Raw genomic sequence first — 21,988 nt, 5'->3', positions numbered from 1 at the left:
CCCTCTTTTTTTGAATGTATAATAAATACATCCCATTTGTTTATAGTTACTTATAGTAAGCACAAAATGAAATCAGTGAAGGGCGGTCGAGCCCGGCTTTATTGCCCTAAATCCTTGAAGGTTACGATGCTCCACGTGGCATAAGATGGTTGGACTACGTGGCAAGGGGTGATTTCTCTTTGCCGGCGATCTAGGGTGGCTCGGCTTGAGTGTCCGCCAAGCCCTCGCAATTTTAATTGTATCCCATAGCCCTATTGGGGAGGAGTGTTAATTGGCCGGGCCAGCGGGCTTTTGGGCTGGTGTTGGGTAGGCCGGTGTCTTAAATTTTTCATAAGCTTTTAAAATCAAATTTTCCTATGTTTGTAAAAGCCCAGGCCCAGCTTTTTCGTGTTTGGATGTCAACAAGATTTCATGGAGGGCCGGACCATGTCTACCTTACATGGTTTTAACCAGCTCGGTCCTCAACGCATTAAGAATGCTTCTCTTGGGAATAATGTGGGGATCAACCATCCATTTCCACCAGTGGGTGGTGGAGATTCATCTATCCTATCTATTTGCATCATTGGAACTACAATTAGTCTCTACTGCAGTGTTATTTAGATGGGATTTGGAATCAAACTAGGTGGGGTTCTTGTTAAAGCCAGCCCGGCTATATTACATGAGTTGAATAAGATTTTTTTAAAATAAAGTAATGAAAATACGCAAGTAATAGCTCAAAATTGTAAAATATATTGGAAAAAAGGGTTGTCCCATATGCAACCTTGCTTAGTAGGTCTAACCGGTCAAATAGTAGTTTGATTGGTCAAGCATTGGTTTTAATTAATAGAAAAGTATAGTATGAGGCCATTTACCTTTGGTATAAGGTGGTCACATTAATCTTGATCATTGGATGTGAAATTAGGTGGCTGCAATTATTCTATTGACCAAGTTCAAACTTCAAAAGAAATTTTCTCAAACTTTGTGACACATCCGAGCTATCAGATTTCACATTGGATGATTGTAATTAATTGTAACTACCTTATATCAAAAGTAAATGGTCTCATAATATATAATCATTCAACTAGTTTACTCAAGTAAACTTTTATTATGGACTAGACCCTTTCAGGCACCAGCCAACAGGTCAACTGGTCGGACCAACCAGTGAACTCTTGATTACCCTGAGTGTTTCTGAGCCCACCATTTGAGATGATGGAGATGAACTGATCCCACGCTTTGAGTAATCAATGGAAACATAGAATGTGGTCCATCTCAACCGTTGAGAGTGAAGATGTACACATGGCATACGTTCAAAAAGGAAAAGGAAAGTCTACTCATTGTTTACGTTTACAAACATCAATGCAATGCAAATGGCGTGGAGACTTTCCCTTTCGAAATAGATACATGCCATATTTATGAATGGCAAAGGTTTCTATGCTTCTCCTACAACATAGAAGTTCTATCTTCACCTTGTCATCTGGCTGTCTAATTTTAATCAAACTCATCGTTCGATCTTAAATCCGACATCTCAAAATATTTTATTTTTAGTTTTTTTTTATACAAATTATATGAATATGAAATTTGGTACATGTCATCTTCTCATAAGAGTGCACCCATAAAAAATATTAAAAATACCTTTTCAATAAAATATAATGACCAACCCCTTGAAACTTTTAGAGGTAGATTGGTCATTTTATTTTATTGAAAATATTTTTTTTATATTTTTCGTTAGCGCGAGTCTAATAGGGGAATGGGCATCCAAAAATTGGTGTCAATGGTGTCAAAAAAGTTTACAGAACAAAAAATTAAAAATAAAATAGTGTAAAGACCTGACATTGTGATTGGGGCAATCTTAGCCCCCAAAATGGACGGTTGGATAAAGGGGAGGATAAAACTTCTATGCTGTAGGGGAAGCATAGAAAGCTTGCCCTTTATCAATTATAAGACATGGAAGTGGCGGCAAATCCACTGCTGAAGATCCTTAGCAACTTTTCCCAATTCAAAAAATAATCCGCTCCTCCTTCTCCGTGTTATATCTAGGGGTGGCTACGGGTCGGATACGTGGTAGGTCCGGCTAGACCTAGATTCATAACCAATTAGTATTCGGGTCCAGGTTTTGGATCCAGACTTGACCTATCATGTCCAACAGTTAGACCCATACCCATAACAATCAGGTCTCGGGTCTATCTTGTCAGGTCCCAGATCTGGTTAGGTCCATTGCAATTGTCACTATGAGCTTCTGTTTTTTTTTTTTGCTTTTTTTTACCATCATATACCTATATTATTGGCAACAAGGTCACAATCACATGCCATTAGATTTCAAGCCGTCAGATTTGTCGTTTAATAGCTAAAGATGACTACGAGTTTTTATTGTACATGATCCTTAAGACACCAAAACAAACAGGGCTTGAAGTATTTTATCTCCAATAGTTTACGGGTACGGGTCGGGTCCAACCAAACCCTAACCGAGACCCAAATAGTGTTTGGGTCTGAGTTTTGGACCTGGACCCAACCCGCCGGGTCCAAATATTGGACCCACACCCGGACCCATGTTGGGTGTACCTGACGGGTCCTGAATCGGGTCCGGGTCCATTGCCACCCCTAGTTATATCTCACTTCTTTGAATAACATCTGTATCCTTGCTGCCCAACAATAGAAAGGGTCACTGCTCCGTCGCATTTGAGTCAATATATGTGCTCTCCTTTTCTTTTATGTGTTTGCTCTTATATTCATGTGGCATTGCTCATAAGAGCTTGAGTTTTGGTGCCGCCCCTGTGGCATGCGGCTGTTGGGTGCTCGGCAGTCTAGCAACTACGGGGGCGCGAACGATGCTATGTCAATGACCATGTTACGGCGTCCCAGATTCCCTCTTCATTAGATGATGCTGGGGTCATGCTGCTGCGGTTACACAAACCCATAGCTTAATGTTTTGGATGTCTTTTTATTTGGGGAAAGGTTTATATACTTCCCCTACAACATAGAAGATCTATGCTTCCCCTACCATCCAACGGTCCATTTTTTATTGAGAGAGACGCTCACTGTTTAATCTTAGATCCAACGTCTTAAAATATTTTATTTTTAGTTTTTTATATAAATTTTATGAATATGAAATTTTGTACGTGCCATCTTCTCATTGGGGCGCACTTATTAAAAATATTAAAAATAATTTTTCGATAAAATATAATGATCAAAATACCCCTTGAAACTTTAAGGGGTATGTTGGTCATTTTATTTTATTGAAAATAATTTTTTTTTATATTTTTCGCTGGTGATATTTTAAGCGAGGTTTGGAAGTACAAAATTTGGTGTCAAAATAATTTATAGAAAAAAATTAAGAATAAAATAGTATAGAGATGTGACATTGTGATTGAGGCAATCTTAGCCCTCCATTCAAAATGGACGGTTAGATAAAGGAAAGTATATAAGTTTTATGTTATAGGGGAAGCATAGAAAGCTTGCCCTTTTCTTTGGATGTGGTTTGTAGATGGTGTCAGCCTTAAACAGTCCAAGTAAGTTGTACCTTAAATCTTGTTAAAAGCGGTTTCGGTGCTTAAAACCTCAAGGATGACCAAAAACTCTTTTTTCATCCATAAATGTAATGTTTTGAAAATGGTGTAGATTGAGCAGATCTATAAACATTTAGAAATTTTGAAAAATAGAAAGTGCCGATAATGTATTACAATATATATATTATTTTTACTACTTAGAGATCTTTTTTTTTTTTACATATCCATACATTTCAAGATCAAGATGATCAAATATAAGTCGAGATGATGAAGGTCTAGAGCTAAAAATTGGGATTCATAATAAGTACTGTTTGTCTGTATGATCTTTATTCCAACACTTTTTATAGTATGTGATCTTTATTCCAAGAATTTATATGGAGTTCTTCAATTTTTCTGGGTAAGGCTTCTCTTTTTGGTTTTGATGACCAATAATTCATCTATTGTTGTAGACATGTTTCTTTGTTTTCTTTTTCTTTTTCATTTTTTTCTTGCCATGTTAGTGGTGGGAATCATACCACGCATGCACATTCACTCTTTTGTCTTGTTGTCCCATTTTTCTCATCGCTTTTTTATTTCTAATTTCTAATTTTGTAATTAAACTTTAATATTTTTCTTTTTCTACTCGTCCTTTTTTGAATTTATTTATTTATATCTGTGAGAGATGATATAGACTATATATATATATATATATATATATATATATATATATATATATATATATATATATATATATATTAATAAATGAATTATTCACAAATAATGACTGCTGAAATGAAATTGCCAAAATTGGAATAATGCATATAGTCATATCATCAAGCATGGTGATTCTTCACCAAGTCTAATAAGGAAAGAGACAAATGAATGACCAATTTGATATGAAGATAAGTTTTAGGTTGTCATGCCCACGTTACACATCAACCATCAATTTTTTGATGGTCAGATCTAGATGTTCATGTACTTAAAATCCTTCTTTTTTTTCCTTCTAAAAGAATATCTAAAATTTAAAATCCTAAGATCCTCTAAAGTAGGTCATTTGCATGAGGCATTTGGTGTAAATTTGCCCTAGATCCTTATAGATAGGTGATTTACCAAGGGAGTAGATGTGGATCATAACATATAGGCTTTTGAATAATCACCATTGCGGTAAATAGCAATATATGTTCAAATCCCCTTAACTTGCACGAGTACATCTTGGATCATGATCCTGACTTTCTTGAAGGAAAAAGTTTATATGGAGCCGAGGCTCTGAACAGTCAAATTAGAGTCCACCTAAAAAATTTCACCGGAAGAGGTTGTTTTGATTCCCAGATATCCTCAAATTGATCATCTCGACATCAAGATGAATAGACATGAGAAATTTTTTTTTTTTCAAGGTTTGAAAATGGTAACTCTTATAACACATTTTTAGACCATCAATTTTCAAGAATTTTAAGTTTTCGTAGATCTGCTCGATTTAAACTATTTTTCAAGCTCTAAATTTTATAATTAGAGATAAAAATATATTTTAAGGCTATCACAAAGATTTCCGGTATTAAAACCACATTTCTTGATACTATTTGAAACTGCACTCTACTTTGATTGTTTAGAGCCTCGGCTCTATACAAACCGCACTCTTTCTTGAATGCACGGTAGTAATATACACATATTTCATATTTTTGTATTGTAAATTTTGTGCTCACGACTTCAAGTTGGGAGCAAAATTTGGGCTTGTTTGGATGGACACATTATTATGTATAATTCAATGAATAAATAAAAAATAATTTTGAGAAAAAAATTTATATGTTGTTTGTAGTATGTCCTTCATAAAGTTAATGAGATAAATGTATAATCAGTTTTTCATATAAGTTTATCTTTTGAACATTTATTTTTATTTTATTCAAAATAATCCGTGGAAAATCGCTCAACCAAAAACTAACTAAAATAATTGAAAATACCTTAAAACGATAAATAATTAAATAATAATATATAAAATATAAGATATGTACCAATAAGATAACAAAATATAACTACCCAAGATATATTATTCTCGGAAAAAATAGTCCACTCCTAGTAAAATTAATTGAGCATTCAATCACACCCTATAAGTAATTCATTAGAGGATACAATTTCTAGGAGGAAATATATTTCATTTGAACTACCTTATTTCTATACAAATACAATATTTTATTACATATAATGAAAATAATACATTTTCCTATGTTATGAATACTTTGTGCAAGAGCATCTCTTGTCCATCTCATCCTTTCTAAGTACAATTTCATTTATCAAAGCAAGCCCCAATCAAAATATCCAAAACAATGAAACTTTCCCATCGACTTCCTAAATCGATTCCATGAAACACAAGGAATGTTCCTAAGCTTTACATGTAAAACGTGCAATATGAGGGAAAAATAAATAAAAATAGGAAGCAATTTTGTGGGCCTACTCATCCCCGTCTCATCCAAAATAGAGTGGTGTGGCACGCTAATGGGATTCAAACCGCAACAAAAGTCAGTTGAGCTGCCACCCTCATTTTCCAACAATAGGTAGGGATTAGATGAAATTATTTTGGGCCATACCTTTGACCATGGGTGTTAGACCCTATTTGATAATTTTTTTTGTAGTTTCATCCGGAATATACGAGGGGCAAGCTTTTTATGCTTCCCTTACAACATCAAAATTATATGCTTCCCCTTATCCAACCGTCAATTCTGAGTGGAGGGCTAAGATTCTCCTAATAACAATGTCACGTGTCTACACTATTTTAGTTTTAATATTTATATATAAAATATTTTGATACCAAATTTTGGGCGTCCATTCCTCTATTAAACTCGCATTTGTAAAAAATATAAAATGAATATTTCTAATAAAATTAAATGATCAAAATACTCTTGAAAGATTCAAAGGTATTTTGGTCATTATATTTTAGTGGAAAATTATTTTTAATATTTTTAATATGTGTACCCCAATGAGAATATGGCACGTACTAAATTTCATATTCATACATTTTGTATTAAAATAATTAAAAATAAAATTCTCTAAGGCGTCGGATCTAGGATCAAATGGTGAGTGACTCACTTGACCGAAATTGGGATCTATATTAGAATCACTAAATGAGTATTTTCAAAAACCCAAAAATAGATTTTGAGTTTCTAAGCACTCGTATCACAACTAGCAATTTGAAAATCATAGTGTGCCTTTCTTCTTCTTCTTCCTCTTCTAGACTGAGCTTTTCCCAAGGAGGTGAATAGATATGCCCCTTGGGAGTACACAACTTTGGACAGTGATTTCATGCAACGATTATATAGTAATATAATACAACAATTTTCAAAAATCATGTTAGGGTGATTTGTTTGATCTAAAATTTAAAATATACACTCTTTTCATTTTAATACACAATCACAAAAAAAATAAAAAATGAAAACGCAACCTATAAAGTAGTTTTTTAACCCAATTAACATAGGCCGTCAATTTTGATAAGATGCTTAGATTTAAGCATTAGAAGGATTTTTTACTTTTCCAATTTTTTTAGAAGGCTTTATTATTATTAGATGAATACTGTTTAGAAGGCTTTATTATTATTGAGATGAAGAGAGTGTGAATGTAAAATTGAGTCATACAAATACTACAAATATGATTTTTTAGAAGTGTCGCTGCATTATACTATGATACAACCGTTTGTATTAAATCACTGTCCCACAACTTTTACAAATAATTTTCAAGAATAGAAAAAAAGAAAGCTTACTAGACCCATATATGTATTTTAGCAACATCCCTCATCTCCCAACCATCCAATGTGAGTAAATGGTTGGGATAGTTTTAGCTATAATGTTACGAATGAGCTATTGACCATTCGATCTAAGATATGATATCTAAGAGTATTTTAATTTTATTTTTTCTATAAATCATATAAATACGAAATTTGGTGCTTAATAGGGTGCACCAAAAAATATTTCCAAAAAATAAAATGAACAAAAAATTTGGAGGTATTTCGATATTTTATTTTACCAAAAATATTTTTTATATTTTTTGTTGGTTCGAACTTAAGATAGGATTGGACACGCAATTTGGTGTCAATATCATTTATAAAAAAATTAAAAATAAAACCATATTTAGACGAGATGGGAGATTCGAGATGTAGATAAAAATATGTTAGTGGGGATGGACAGCGAGCTTTCCTTTTATAAAACAGGGAGTCCCCGGACTACATAGTTTAGGAGAGCGAGCATGTGTTAAGGTGATCCTCAGGGACCACTGTAGTTGCGCCCTCGTAAACAGGGAAATCGAACGGCTGAAATGAAAAGCTAGAGTGCGGAGTCAAGTTTAGCTCGAGCCAAGCGTTTGAGGCCTGCGGCGCCTCCCTCGAGGAGAGAGACCAGAAACTGTCATTTTGCTTTGATGGGTTGGGTTTGGTTAAATATTTAACGCCGGTTAAAGTTAAACCCAAAACCCCTCCCATCATACTGCTATGCCTCCACTCTTTTCCTTAACCCTGGTTAAAGTTAAACCCCTCCCCTTCAATTGCTATAAATAAAGTAATAAATAATTTCCGGCTCTCACTCCGCTCGCTGCTGGAAGGGCGCTCAGACATTTCAAGTTTTCTCGCCATTGTTTCTTTCACCCCTCATTTTCAACGACGAGTTAGAGAGAGAGGAGAGAGAGAGAGGATTCAGAGTCCCCTATGAGTTCGCCCATGGAGGTTTAGAAGCTCGATGTTCAGTTGGAGAAGATTGTGCTGAGAGATAGAGAGAGACTCGGAGTCCCCTGCGGAAGAGAATAAGCCTAGAGAGAGAAAGACCTGGAGTTTCTGTTACAGAAGAAGAAGCCTGGGGAGTGAGGTCTTAGGGTTCATTTTTATCGAAGAAAAGCTCTGAAAGAGACCGATAACGAGTTTTGTAGGGAGAAGAAGCTCCGAGAAAGTGGACATGGCTGTGTAAACAACCCAGGAAAAAAATCATCTAGGCTGTGTAGAGAGAGAAAGTGAAAGGCGCGGGAAAATGCCGGTGGTTTTCCGGCACTCAGTGGGTGGAAGTTTCAAGGCTGTTAAGCAGGTGGTTCCCGTGGATTACGAGGCCGAGGTTTCTCAGAGACTCATCGATGCAGTTCACTCCGGCGATCTGAAATCGGCTCTGGAAATAATCGGCGATCCGTTCCTTGATGTGAACCACGTCGGAACCGTGTATTTGAAGAGCCGGAGAGCGGAGGTGGTTCAGGGCGAGGAAATCGCCGATGAGGTTAGGGCCGAGTTTGAGGAGTTCAAAACCGATGTTACCGCCCTTTTCCTCGCCTCTCATCGTGGAAACGTCGCTCTTGTTCGAAAGCTACTGGTCAGTCCCAAAAATCAAATTCCCCCCTCTCTCTCTCTCTCTCTCTCTCTCTCTCTCTCTTCTTTGACTGAAAAAGATAGCGCACTCTCTCTCTTCCTCTCTCTGTATTTCTCTCTCTTCCTTTACTTTTTTTTTTTTTTTGGTTTTTTATGTTTTCAGTTGAGGTCCACCTTCTCTAATGCCCTGCACTTTTCTGAAATGGCTCAAACTATGGCTTATTGCTTTCCCTAGTACGTTGCCGTTATTTAGTACATGAGGGAACAGGGATATACTGTGGGTTTTGCAGGTTTCAGATGGGCATAGTCCCTTCTTTCCAGAAAATCTTGTACCTTGATCTTATTTTCAGAGAGAGAGAGAGAGAGAGAGAGAGAGAGAGAGGGGTGTTTTGGGAGTTCAGAGGAAGTTGTGTCGTTACAGTTCACTGTACGAGTAGAGTACCTGAGGAGGAGGGCAGGGTTTTGAATTTTGACTCCTTTTCGCACCAGCATTCGGACCTGCAATTAACTTCATTTACTTTTTTCTTTTTTTCTCTTTCTTTTTCTTTTTATTCACATATCTCTCTATTTTTCGGTGTTTCGATTAGATATGAAAATATCTTTAGGCAATCTCCTAAATTGAATTGGGGCGTACATATTTTCATTTAATGGCAGACCCAAGTGGCAATTATAATGTAGTTGGGCAATGTCTACTGTTGTTATAATAATAATAATAATAATAATAATAATAATAATAATAATAATAATAATAATAATAATAATAATAATAATAATAATAATAATAATAATAATAATAATAATAATAATAATAATAATAATAATAATAATAATAATAATAGTATTATTATTATTATTATTATTATTATTAGATGCATATTTTGGTTTTGGAATTTCTTTTTCAAGTTCGTGCGTGATTGACACTCAAAAACATTTTGGATTTCCAAGTAAGGTCGTCCCAAATTTCGTAATTTGAAAATCATGGTTGGCCTTTTTCCGTCCTCTATTGGGAAGTGATGGCAATGGACTGTGAGGCCCGGCCCATCCTGGCCCTAAAAAAACTAGGGTCTGAAATATAGCCGCACCAGTGCCGGGCAGTCATAGGTGATGGTAGGGCAGGGCCGGCCAGGCAGCCAAGACACGGTCCAGCCCTTGTTTTCTTTTATTCTCTTCAATTTTAGTTGGTTTGGCCGGGCTTGGCTAGTGCCTTTTTGGCCTGGTGCGAGCCGGGCGTATGACAATTTGGACCAGGATAGCCTGGGTAGCCATCGCAGTGGCTATAGGCGGCGCCGTCCAATTTTTTGGGACAGGGAAGGATCAAAGACAGCCATGGCCTAGCATGAAAAAATATATGGAAACCGTCATATGGACCACGCATGGTCAGTTGCGGATCCGTTGAACAGGGCAAAAACACTATTCAAAATCGCCTTTTAACTTTTCCTTATTTTATTTGGCTGAAAACTGGTAAATGGCTGAATCTGATGGCTTGCGGTAAAATGAATATAGTCATTGGACCCTGCAAGTACTTTTCCCAAGGTATTTAATTTGTAACAATAACTTACAAAATATTTAAAGGGCAGTACTGGACTTTTGTGGAAAGCCAAGGGTCGCTTCTTATAAACAGCGGTTTTGATAGGACTATCCAACAAATAAGAACTCGTGGCCCGAATTTTTCAATAATTTAAACAAAATCCCAGACTTTCCTAGAATTCATAAATGTTTCGTTTCGGTGGATATTCGTTCGTTTTTTCAATGGATAGAGACACATGCTTTATTTTAATGTAGGGAGAGAAAGGTGGATCTTTCCTTCCCATTATTTTACTTGATAAAATCATTAACCTACACCGGTAGTGTATGGTTTATAATACTCATGTCCTCATCTTCCGTCTGTTTATTGAGGTGTATGGTAGTCTATCATCACATACGAAGTGGTTGGGATTCACAATGCACGACTGTTGTGTATGGTGTTATTTAGCCTAGGATACCATCATCTCGTGTGTTTGTCGGGACCGGTGCACTGCATGGCAATGAGATTCAAAGTCTGATACACACGATCCGATCCGCGTGTATATATAATTTCGAAAATACAGCTGTTTGTTTGTTTGTTGTACTCACCCTGTACGCTACAATTAATGTCGGCACAGGTAGTAATTGTGGTACGTGACCGTGTGTGTACATAACATTTTCTTATCTTTTTTCACTCTGTCATCAAGGAGGTTGCAGAAACTGGATGGTGGACCTTCATTAGTTTTCATTTACATCAGAGGTGACGTTTTGTACGGATCTTCCCTCACAATCGTGGAGAAAACATGGAATTTTTTTAACTTCTAATAATTTTGTAAACTTACCTTATACCACTCATGATTTTGGATATTAAACACTATTATCATCGTATCCGATCTTTATCCCAACTATTTGGAATTTGTTATATAAATTATATCCGGTTATTTGATACTATTAAAGGTCATGTAAGAAGGGTGAGTTAGTTCAAGTAGAAAGATTGAAAAAAAGGCTATGTAGACAGATTGGAAAGGACAGCGGGTACACCAAAAAGAATGTGGTAGGATTGGAAAAGGCAATGGGTACACCCAAGAATGTGGTTGGAAGTAGTCTGAAAAGATACAGAGACTTATGGCCTAATTGAGGGTATGGTCTTAAATAGAGTAGAATGACATATCAGAATTCATATAGTCGACTCCTGTTAATTGAAACAAAGCTATGATGATGATGATGACCCTCATTAAGATCACAGGTGGCACATTTGTGCATTGAAATTACAAATCTTAACATGAAACCTCTTTCCTTGCAAACTGTAAAGTCGATCTGGACATTACCTACATGGGCTATTTACAGTGGGGTACTTTTATGTGTTTGTGTTTGTTACTTTAGTGTTAGTTGTGTTTGCCTTGTATGACCCATCTTTCATGTAAAACTGCAGAGAGGTATGATGGCCCTTTTTTGTCCCAAAATTTGATATGATAAGCATTATTAGTGGCGAACTTTGTTGTGTTTGTGTTTGTTACTTACATGTATAATGATAAGTTTTTGTATGTGTAAATTGCAATGAGCAGAGTGTGGGGGCAGACGTGAATCAGAAGGTGTTTAGGGGGTTTGCGACGACGGCAGCAGTGAGAGAGGATAATGGGGAGATATTGGGGATGTTGTTGAAGGCAGGGGCTTCCCAGCCTGCCTGCGAGGAAGCACTGCTAGAGGCTAGCTGCCATGGGCAGGCAGACCTTGCCTACATGCTCATGGCCTCTGAATTGATCAGGCAAAATGTAGCCCTCCATGCTCTTGTAACCGCCAGTTCTAGAGGCTTCACTGGTGTTGTGGCCACTCTCATCAAGGTATAGTAGTGCTCTCTCTCTCTCTATATATATACATACACGTACACATACACATACACATGCCCACACACACACATATATATATATATATATGTGTGGGTGTGCATGTATATATGTATGTAGCTATCTACCTGTCCATTCATCTATATAACTATCTATCCATCAATCTATCTATTGAACATACATGCATATGAGGCAAAAAAACCGAAAAGAATGACCTCTTTTACTTCAATTATATTCAGATGTGTAATGCTAATTCCTGGAAGATCGTGGGGCATTCCAATGCTTGGGATTATTTGGGGGATCTCTATTTTATTTCTTAGGATATGGGAACATGGGACTACTGTGTGCATAAAGCACCGATGATCTCTTTGTGGCTTGTCTTCCTCTGATTTTAAGATGTAAAACAATCCACTCTGTGTTGCAAATCATTTCCTTGGTATGGCCAATTTTTGTCATTTTCCAAGGAAGATGTTACACAAGGCAAAGGTTGACGACATTAGTGCTGGCACACATTCATTGCTCTATTATTTGAAGTGATGCCACTAGAATGTGAGCCCATACTTTTACACAGCACTTTTTTCATTGCTCCTGGCAAATGACAAAAGTCATGTTCAGTATTGTAGCTAATCCCGATCTACTTTAGGCTAAATTTAGAGAATGTTGCTCTCTAGATGCGATATCCTTTCAGGTAAATATTGTTCATGCTTTCCCTCATTTCTAATGGATGTCCATTCCAAAATATCTGGACACGATGTGCAAGTATGAGACCCCCTTTCTAGGCAAAACTGTTCTCCAAGGAGCAAGTGGGACTTTCAAGGCCAACTTTAGACAAATTCAGAGTCAGGCCAGTCAACTATTCTGTCAAGTCTACTACCCTTTTTTGATGGGTGAATCCATTTGTTTTGCCTACATTGGCATTTCATAATTGTCCTTGGGCACCAGTAAATAAACGATAAAAAAGCATTTCCTTCAAAAAAAAAAAAAGAAGAGGAAAACAATAAAAAAGCAGAAAGAGAAGAGAAGAAAAGCATGTAATTATGTTTCTTTCATTTTTATGATGAGCTGCAAAAGTAACTGTAGAAAGTTTTCTAGGAGTTAGTTGGATGGGAAAGAGAAATGAATGTAAATAATGTTGAGGTTGGTGGGCATGTGTTTTGCAGTGTGGCGTTGATGCAGATGGGGTGGACCGGGTGCTCCTTCGTTCATTGAAGCCTCCACTCCACACAAATGTTGACTGCACTGCCCTCGTGGCTGCTGTTGTTGGTCGTCAAGCCACTGTTGTGCACCAGTTGCTCCAGGTACTTCACTCTTCTTTTCCTCGTGACTCCAATTCATTCCATCTTCTATTTATTTACCATGAAACTTTTGATCAATAACTGATTGTTGTAGCTTGTAATATGATAAAAAAATCTATTTGGATTCATTATTATACAATTTAAAAGAAGCATTAACTTTACTCTGGACTAGGGAAGTCAACTCTGGCCCTTTCATAAATTCACAGCAAAAACGCAGCATAACCTCTAATAGTGTCCGGGGACATTAAAATGCCTTCTGTACCAATTTACTGTTTCATAACATAGAATCTCCTGTGGTCCTGTACTCTTGTTTTTTATATCAATTGGATTGTCATAGTTGTTGGGTAGGTGAGGTATTCATGTAAGCCATTATTGTTTTTTCTGGGGATTTTTTTTTTCTTTTAGGAAGCTACTAGTAATTCCAAAAGGGCAACTAAGATACTAAATCAGTAAGTCACTCGTCTGACTGAAGTGGTTGTTTCACTGGCTGACAGCGACTTGTTTGCTGCTGCCTGTTTTATCCTTGCAATTGAACTGTATGGGCAAAAAACAAACTAGGAAATTGTGACCATACCCACCCACTTAGTTGAGCCAAAATTCTCACTTTTATATTTGTGTAGTACATTTAGTAATAGAAACTAATCCATGAACAAGCCATTCTTCTCATGAACTGGGCTGGTGTATGGAACTGACTTACTAGTCTTGCATATTTCTTTCACAGTTTGCATCCACAAACACGCGCGCACACACACACACAAGCATGATAAAGATTAATATATATTAGATTTATTATATTATGTTCAGTCATATGTATTCACCACATGAATGGCTGATTTTAACTTCCCCCAACTAATGAAAAGATCTTGGTGGACTTGCCACATGAAATTGAGTGCAATTTTGCAAAGAAATACCCAACTTGTTTTTGTTTCCTAGAAGTGACGGGGAACATGCTCAATATCATTTGATTGAATAGTTGCCTCGGCTCCTTGTTGTTTGAAGAAACCCTCCACCTGTGCTCAAGAAAGCATTGACGAAATCGAGCATCAGGAACAATTCACTTTAGCCACTCATTGTTGGCAAAATTGGCTTATATTGCATGTACCACACTGAACATTACGCTACATGCAGAATGGTATATTTTGTCATTTGCTTTTATTTTACTAATTTGATATCTCAATTGACAACTCTTTTATAGGCTGGTGTAAGAACTGACTGCGAGGTCAAACTTGGTGCTTGGTCATGGGATCCAGTTTCTGGTGAGGAGCTACGAGTTGGTGCTGGGTTAGCTGAAGCTTATGGCATAACATGGTGTGCAGTCGAGTACTACGAGTGCTCCGGAGCCATCCTCCGTGCCCTCCTCCACCATCACCACCCCATAGATACTCCACACCAAGGCCGCACCCTCATCTTCCACTCCATCCTTTGCAACAATCCTCGTGCCCTCAACATTTTACTAGATGCTGGTTCAAACCCTGAATTCACTGTGAGGACGAAGCGTGGGCTTAAGTTTCGGCCCATCCACTTGGCTGCTAGGCTTGGCTCCCACACCACCCTGCAACAGTTGGTGTTGAGGCAATGTGACCTTAATTCACGCACTGAGTCAGGGGAGACAGCGCTCATGCTGTGCGTGAAGGGGAGGCACGAGGAATGCTTTCTCGTGGTGACAGATGTGGGGGCTGACTTTGGACTTGTTAATTATAAGGGGCAGAGTGCATTCTCGATTGCTGAATCGAATGGTTGGTGCCCTGACTTTGAGCGGGTCATCCTCAATGCCATCCGATTAGGGAAGAAGATCCATTCAAGTGATCATACTGTGTTCTCCCCTCTCTTGTTCGTGGCAAGGTCGGGTGACAGTGTGGCCATGCGAAGGCTTCTTGAGAAAGAGTCCGGCATGAGCCTAAATGAGCAGGACCAAGATGGCAACACTCCTGTCATGGCAGCTGTTTCCCTGGGCTTCATTGACATGTTTCGAGTACTTGTATTTGCAGGTGCCGATGTCAGGCTCCCTAACAAAAAGGGGGAGACAGTGTTTACTTTGTCGGAGTCATTTGAGAAGCGTGACGAGTTTGAGCAAGTGATGCTCGAGTTTGCATTGGAAAGGGGGGATCGAAGTGTTGGATTTTGTGCGCTCCATTGTGCTGCTCGTCGAGGTGACCTCCGTGCTGTGCAGCTGCTGGCAGGCATGGGTTGTGGGGTCGACACAGAGGATGAGGATGGGTACACTCCCCTCATGCTCGCTGCCAAGGGTGGACATGCTCATGTTTGTCGGTTCTTGATTGGACATGGAGCCAATGTCGAGTCAGAGAACTGGAGGGGTGAGACTCCTTTAACTTTGGCTCAAAAAAGCGGGGTCTCTGAGGCCGAGAGTGTTGTGTTGGATGAGTTAGCGAGGAGATTCGTGGTGGGGGGAGGCAGGGTGGGGAAGCACACGAGGGAGGGGAAGGGGCGGGTCCATGGAAAGGTCTTGTGCATGGTCGTGTATGGAGGGCGGAGCGTGGTGAGTTGGGGGACGTCGGGGAGGAGGAATGTGGTGTGCAAAGAGGCAAGGGTGGGGGCAAGCGCTGTTTTTCGGAAGAATCGGATGAGGAAGGGGAAGGGGGATGCCAATGCAGCAGGTTTGTTTAGGGTGGTGACAACGAAGGGAAGGGAGGTGCATTTTGTGGCTCAAGATGGGTGGAGCGCAGAGCTATGGGTGCGTGGGATCAACCTCCTTACCACTGAGGCCACGAGTTTTGTGTCACTGGCTTGAAAGTGTGACAGAAGAGGTTCTGTCCGCAAATGTTTGTGTCCCCATGTACATAGCATAGAAAGAGCGTGTTTTGTACTTCATCTCGAAGTCAAATCTTTTTTTCCAGTAAATTTTTGTATTTTTTCAATTTTATTTTTTACTTTTGTAGTTTGCATATAAGTTAAGTGTGGAAGAGACGATCACCATTCGAACATGGTGTTTTGTTGTTAACAAGTGGTAGGAATCCTGCCTTGATCTATAGCGTTTCCTAAACAGGGGAACTGAAATAAGGAAAAAGTTTATATAAGGATGCAACCTTATAATGTAGAACTATAGAACTATGGATGCACCTCAAGAATCCATCGGAAAAGGTAGTTTTAATGTTGACAAATCCGTTTTAGATTCGAAAGATGGACTTGAACCATTGCAGCAGTAGTTATATGAGATTCTATCTCTAAAGTTTAAAGATAATGTAGCACTACTTTAAAGCTTTTTGGGATACTGCCATTTGATTAACCAAGATACCTTGCTATATTACGGCAGCCTACCGGTATTTTTTTTGGGATTGTATACAATGAGATCATTATTTTTTTTATAAGTCGCAATTACTCATAGTTATTAGATGTCAAATTGGATGGTTTGGGTTTAGAAATTTGGACAAATTTTTTTAACTTCAAGTCTAGTAAATGACGCATTCACAACCACTCGATCGGAAATCCAAATAGCAAAAATAATTGACCTTGTGTTAAAAAGTAAATGGTCTCTTCGTATATATATATTTATCTTTTTTTTCTTCTTTTTATTTCAACAAATTTTAACCGCTCAACTTTTTTTTAGCAAACCTGCATTACACCACTGTTTGTTGTCGCTGCGACTTTCACCTATTGGCTCCCACTTTTTCTCAATGCCTTTGCCCGATTGAGCACAAACTTTTGCCGGACAAGAAGCCATCGGATCCTTCTTACCCAAAACATATATAGGCCCAACTCTCACTCATCAAACACTCCCTTATGTACCTCATTTCATTTACGGGGATATGAGCACATATTCAAACAATAAGAGCGGCAATTCAACTCCATTAAATTATCTACAACCGACTTGCATCGGATTACGACCCAGCTTTTTTTGTTTTGTTTTTTGTTTTAATGCCTACTTAAAATTCTGCATTAATATGAATGCTGAGTATACTAGTAAAAATATCAGTAGCAAAGTACGAATTCAAAACTTACTCCATTTAAAAACTTACTCTCTATGGAGATGGTTCTAGTTGATCCCCAAGAGAGGGCATCGAGGGTTTCATATTTATCTGGATTTGATACAGTGAGCTCCGAGATCGACCGGAGGTTAGACACTTATGGTCATATTTGAGCACGCTACTGAACCTCAAAAGTTGACCTCATGATGCATGTTAAACCCTAAAAAGACTTCTATATTAATTCCCAGGCTTTGGGCCTTAAGGTTGATCAAATATTTTTGGGCTTCCGTGCTTAACTCTTTTAGACAAGCTTTGATCTTTGAGCAATTAGTGTTTTAAGTTCATTTGGATTTTTTGATCCGAAACACACCCAAACAAGGACCTTTTTGCTTCAATTATTGGACGTAGGCGCACTAGATGCTCTCGCTATCTTCAATGAATTTAGCACCCACTACTTGGAATATCCAAGATGCAATTCGGTTATGGGAGAATACCTTAGGATACGACTGAGCATAGTGAAGAACTGTGTAGGTCGGATAGCTTCAATCTGCTCCAAGTTTTAAAAGAATCTGTAATTGAAATATCAAGTTGTAAAGAAATCTCAGATAGAAATAGTGGAAGTTCATAGGTTGCAGTTAAGTGACGGTAGTAGAAAAACAAGAGACAAGGAACCTGGAAAATGAAGTTCAAACTATTATGCATAGAAAAATTGGATAGATGCGGTAGATTTCTCTTAGTTGTTTAAATAGTGGGTTACAAATGGCCATTAGGATCGATTTAGAGTGGCTACTAATGTGGATTAAAGCAAAATCAATTCAAGATATCTCTTTTTATTTTATTTGAAAATATTATCAAACACTTATGCATATAATCTAATGCCATAAGAACCATAAGCATATATTTATGACTAAGAATTCATCAAATCAAATTCCCAAACTGTTATCTATTTTATGTTTTATCCTAGTTAATGTGCGTTTGGAGTTGAATCCGGCAAATTACTAGGCTATATAGTAAGCCAAAGAGGCATTGAGGCGGACCCGTCCAAAATACAAGCCATCACAGAAATTCCCTCTCCCCGGACCATCAGAGAAATTTGTGGGCTTCAAGGCCGCATACAAGCCATTAAGGCGTTTTATCTCACAGCTGGCAGATAAATGCACACCCTTCAATAGGCTCCTTAAGAAAGATACCCATTCATATGAGATAATGAATGGCAAGAGGCGTTCGACCAAATCAAGGAGTACCTAACCAAACCTCCCATCCTTGGTCATCCTAATTCAGACAAACCTTTGTTCCTATACATATATGTGAAAGACAAGACCATGGGGGCAATGTTAGGACGATACGATGAGCATGAAAAAGAACAAATCATGTACTACATTAGCAAAACTATGGTCAACTATGAGAAGAGATACATGGATGTGGATAAGCATTGCCTAACGCTTGTGAGGGCTATGCAAAAATTAGGATACTATATCTCATACAGTCAAAGCTCATTTAAAAAATAGACCCAATCAAGTACTTATTGGAGAGACCAGTCCTTAACGAACATTTAGCAAAGTAGAGAATGCTATTGAGTGAGTTCAAGATCGAATATGTCACTAAAAAATCAGTCAAAGGACAAGCCATTGCTGACCACTTAACTGACACGCACTACCAGATAACAATCCCATTAACATGGATCTCCCTGATGATGACCTCTTTACAATTGAGGACTCAACTTGGGAGTTATACTTTGATGGTACAAAGAACGAATACGTGTCAGGTGTAGGGGTTATACTATGCTTACCTGAAAAGATTTTAATGCCAACAACCATCAGACAAAATTTCCCATGTACCAATAACATTGCTGAATACGAACCTTGATAGCCAGACTTGAGAATGCCATGGAACTAAAGATCCAGCAAATAAGAGTCATTGGTGACTCCTTGCTCGTCATAAACCAAGTTCAAGGGATTTGCAAGGCCAAAGAAGAAAAATTAAAACCCTATCAAGAAAATGTGGAAAAGATGATAAAATATTTTAAGCAGATCACCTTCCACCATGTAACTAGGAAAAACAATCAGTTTGTCGACACCCTTGCAACCCTTGCTTCAATGGTTGACATTCCTTTAGAAGTCACCACGCTGCCATTTTACATTAGGCATAAGCATGACCCTTCCCCACCAAGGATTGAAAAATAAATAGAGCAATAAAATGGGAACGATGAGGAAGTGTCTTTCATGGCCTCAGATGCACTAGTCAAAGCGAAACCATGGTTCCACGATGTGCTGTCCCTATTGAAAGATGAGTCATACCCCGACAGAGTCACCAAAAAGGATAAGAAAGTCATTCGAAGGTTTTTTATGGGTTTCTTAGTAAGAGATGATCTTCTGTTGAAGAAATCCTTTGATGGCATCATCTTGTGGTGCCTCGATTAGTTAGAAATCAACTAGGTATTAACAAAATTACACAATGAAGGAAGTCACTCCGGGGTAGTTGCCTTAGCTTAGAAAATCAGATGCCTAGGCTATTATTGGACCACCATGGCCGAAGAATATTGGAAATTCGTTAAGAGGTGTCCCAAGTGTCAGCTCTATGGAGACCTCATTCACGCACTGTTTGTACCACTTAACTCAACATCGCCCGTATGGTCCTTTGCCATGTGAGGTCGTGATATTATCAGAATAATTTCATCAAAAGCCTCGAATGGCCACCGTTACATACTAACGGCTACAAAATACTTCACAAAATGGGTAGAGGCCGCATCATTTGTCAAAATTGAAGGGCAACATGTTGCCCGTTTCATAAAGAACAACATTGCATTCAAATTTGGTGTTCTTGAATCAATCATTACCGACAATTACCGAATCCTGGGTCTCCCCATAACCCAAGACGTGTGCCACCCGATCATCTAGATCCAGAGGGCGAGATCGAGGAACCTAATCAGCTTGGTGACTCCATTGGGGACTTACTACCCCTTAGTTGAATCATACTTGTTTGGCTAAGTTTCTCCTTTTATTTTCTATATCTGCACATCACTTATGGCTGTTGGGTTCTGTAACCCATTCATTCGGATTGAGGATTTTCTCATCCCCGCATTCGCGAGTGTCCCCAGGGAACAAGTTCCTTAACTTTGTTCCCAACCCTTCTTTTGAGCAAAGACCCTGGGTCTAGCTCCCTGGTCTTAACCTGGATTGGCGTGGGGAGGGACCTAAAAATCCCTAAGTCCCCAAATTCCTGTACCACAACGAATCTCTATCCCTAGAGGCTCAACATACAGAGGCGGAGACCCTGCGGCCTCCACCTCTCACACACACCACAAGACTCGTGGGTCACCCACTCGAGTCACACCTCAAGGCAACCCTTATGCTACCTCGAGTCAGCATCCAGGATCAAACCTCTCAAGGCCAGGTCCGACGCACGCTGTTCACATGCATCTTATTGCTCGGGGCAATGCCGTCATTGCGCCAACTTGAGTACATAGGAGACGACCTCCTCGTCCTCTTACTTAGCACACACAAGCGCACCATGTAAGGGGCAGGCCTCCACCTGATCTCTTATAGACACTCGCTCCTCCTAAGGCCAGACCACTTGCTTGAGCCCAGGCTGACCCCCAGGTCTCCCGTGATCTTTCTTCGAGGGGCGTACATGCGTCGCCATTTCAGATAGCCCCTCGCCCTTGACTCAGGCGTCCTCATGAGTCAACCATGCCTTTGCCTGCTCTTTCTTCTTCGAGCAAGCACCTTCAGCCTTGGTACTTGAAGACCTTCCCCAAGAGTATCATCCTGAACCAGCCTCCTCATTTTTGTCATGTCTCTGGAGCCTGCAAGAAAGCTCAGGGCAAAGACCTGATAAAAGATTGAGTCCTTCATCCTTCTCGGCCCAAGATGACCTCAGTCCCTGGCCCTCATCCTTTGCCGCATCTGATGGAGATAGCTCTCTCTTGTGCAAGACCAGCCACAATCCCGATCACAGTTTGGCTCGAGGTTCATCAAAGCCTCAAAGCTAAGCTGATAGAGGTTTGTGAATTCTGACCAAGGAAGTGACCAAGGCGGTCGGGGCAACCAGCTCTAATGGCCCTCTTCACCTAAATCCTTCTACCCTCTTCGGATGACGAAGTCTCAAGGAGAAGGCCATGAGCCCCGCACTGTAGTAAATGTTTATTTAATAATATTTATATGGTATATTATTAATAATATCTATAAATAAATAAATATTTCATTTATTCAATAAGATAATGCTAATGATAATAATGGTGGTGATGGTGATTCATATCGACAATTATTTTTTAAATAAATTATACCACATCCAACGCATGTGCATAACACTAGTATTTTCTAATGTGCACCCATAAGGACACATTGTATATTTGGTCCATCAAGAAAACAATCTACCAATAGTATTTCATGTAAATATGGGGATCTATTTTTAGAAAGTGTATTTAAAAAAAATAAAAATAAATTTTGAGTTCTTAGTAAAAGTTTGTCTGAGCGTTCATACACCCTTGGGCACATAAATCAACTTTTATATTATTTTGTTGGCATTAGTTCGACCTATCCGATACTTCTTTCTTACTGTTCTTTTACATTCACGTGAGTCAACCACCCATCTCTCTTTTTTTTGAAACTATAACGATTTTATTCCAATCTTAACATTC

At 38.7% G+C, this 21,988-nt stretch overlaps 1 protein-coding gene across 2 annotated transcripts; it reads left to right on the top strand.

Moving 5' to 3' along the window:
- Window positions 1-7,354: 7,354 nt before the first annotated feature.
- On the top strand, window positions 7,355-16,413 carry LOC18435045 (ankyrin). 2 transcript variants are annotated; one of them, XM_006845102.4, is made up of 4 exons: window positions 7,355-8,788; window positions 11,853-12,128; window positions 13,292-13,429; window positions 14,622-16,413. In XM_006845102.4, exons 1-4 carry the CDS (start codon window positions 8,459-8,461, stop codon window positions 16,173-16,175), a joined length of 2,298 nt encoding a protein of 765 aa, XP_006845165.1. In that variant the 5' UTR covers window positions 7,355-8,458; the 3' UTR covers window positions 16,176-16,413. The 2 variants fall into 2 exon arrangements, with proteins under 2 accessions (XP_006845165.1, XP_020523456.1); XM_020667797.2 differs by lacking the exon at window positions 7,355-8,788 and adding an exon at window positions 11,412-11,723.
- Window positions 16,414-21,988: the final 5,575 nt, after the last annotated feature.

This window comes from Amborella trichopoda, chromosome 6 (genome assembly GCF_054954075.1).
Source record: "Amborella trichopoda isolate Santa Cruz 75 chromosome 6, AtrichopodaSantaCruz75HAP2 v2.0, whole genome shotgun sequence".
NCBI lineage: Eukaryota > Viridiplantae > Streptophyta > Magnoliopsida > Amborellales > Amborellaceae > Amborella > Amborella trichopoda.
Note: the sequence above shows the minus strand (reverse complement) of the source record. Positions and strands in the feature narration are given on the sequence as shown.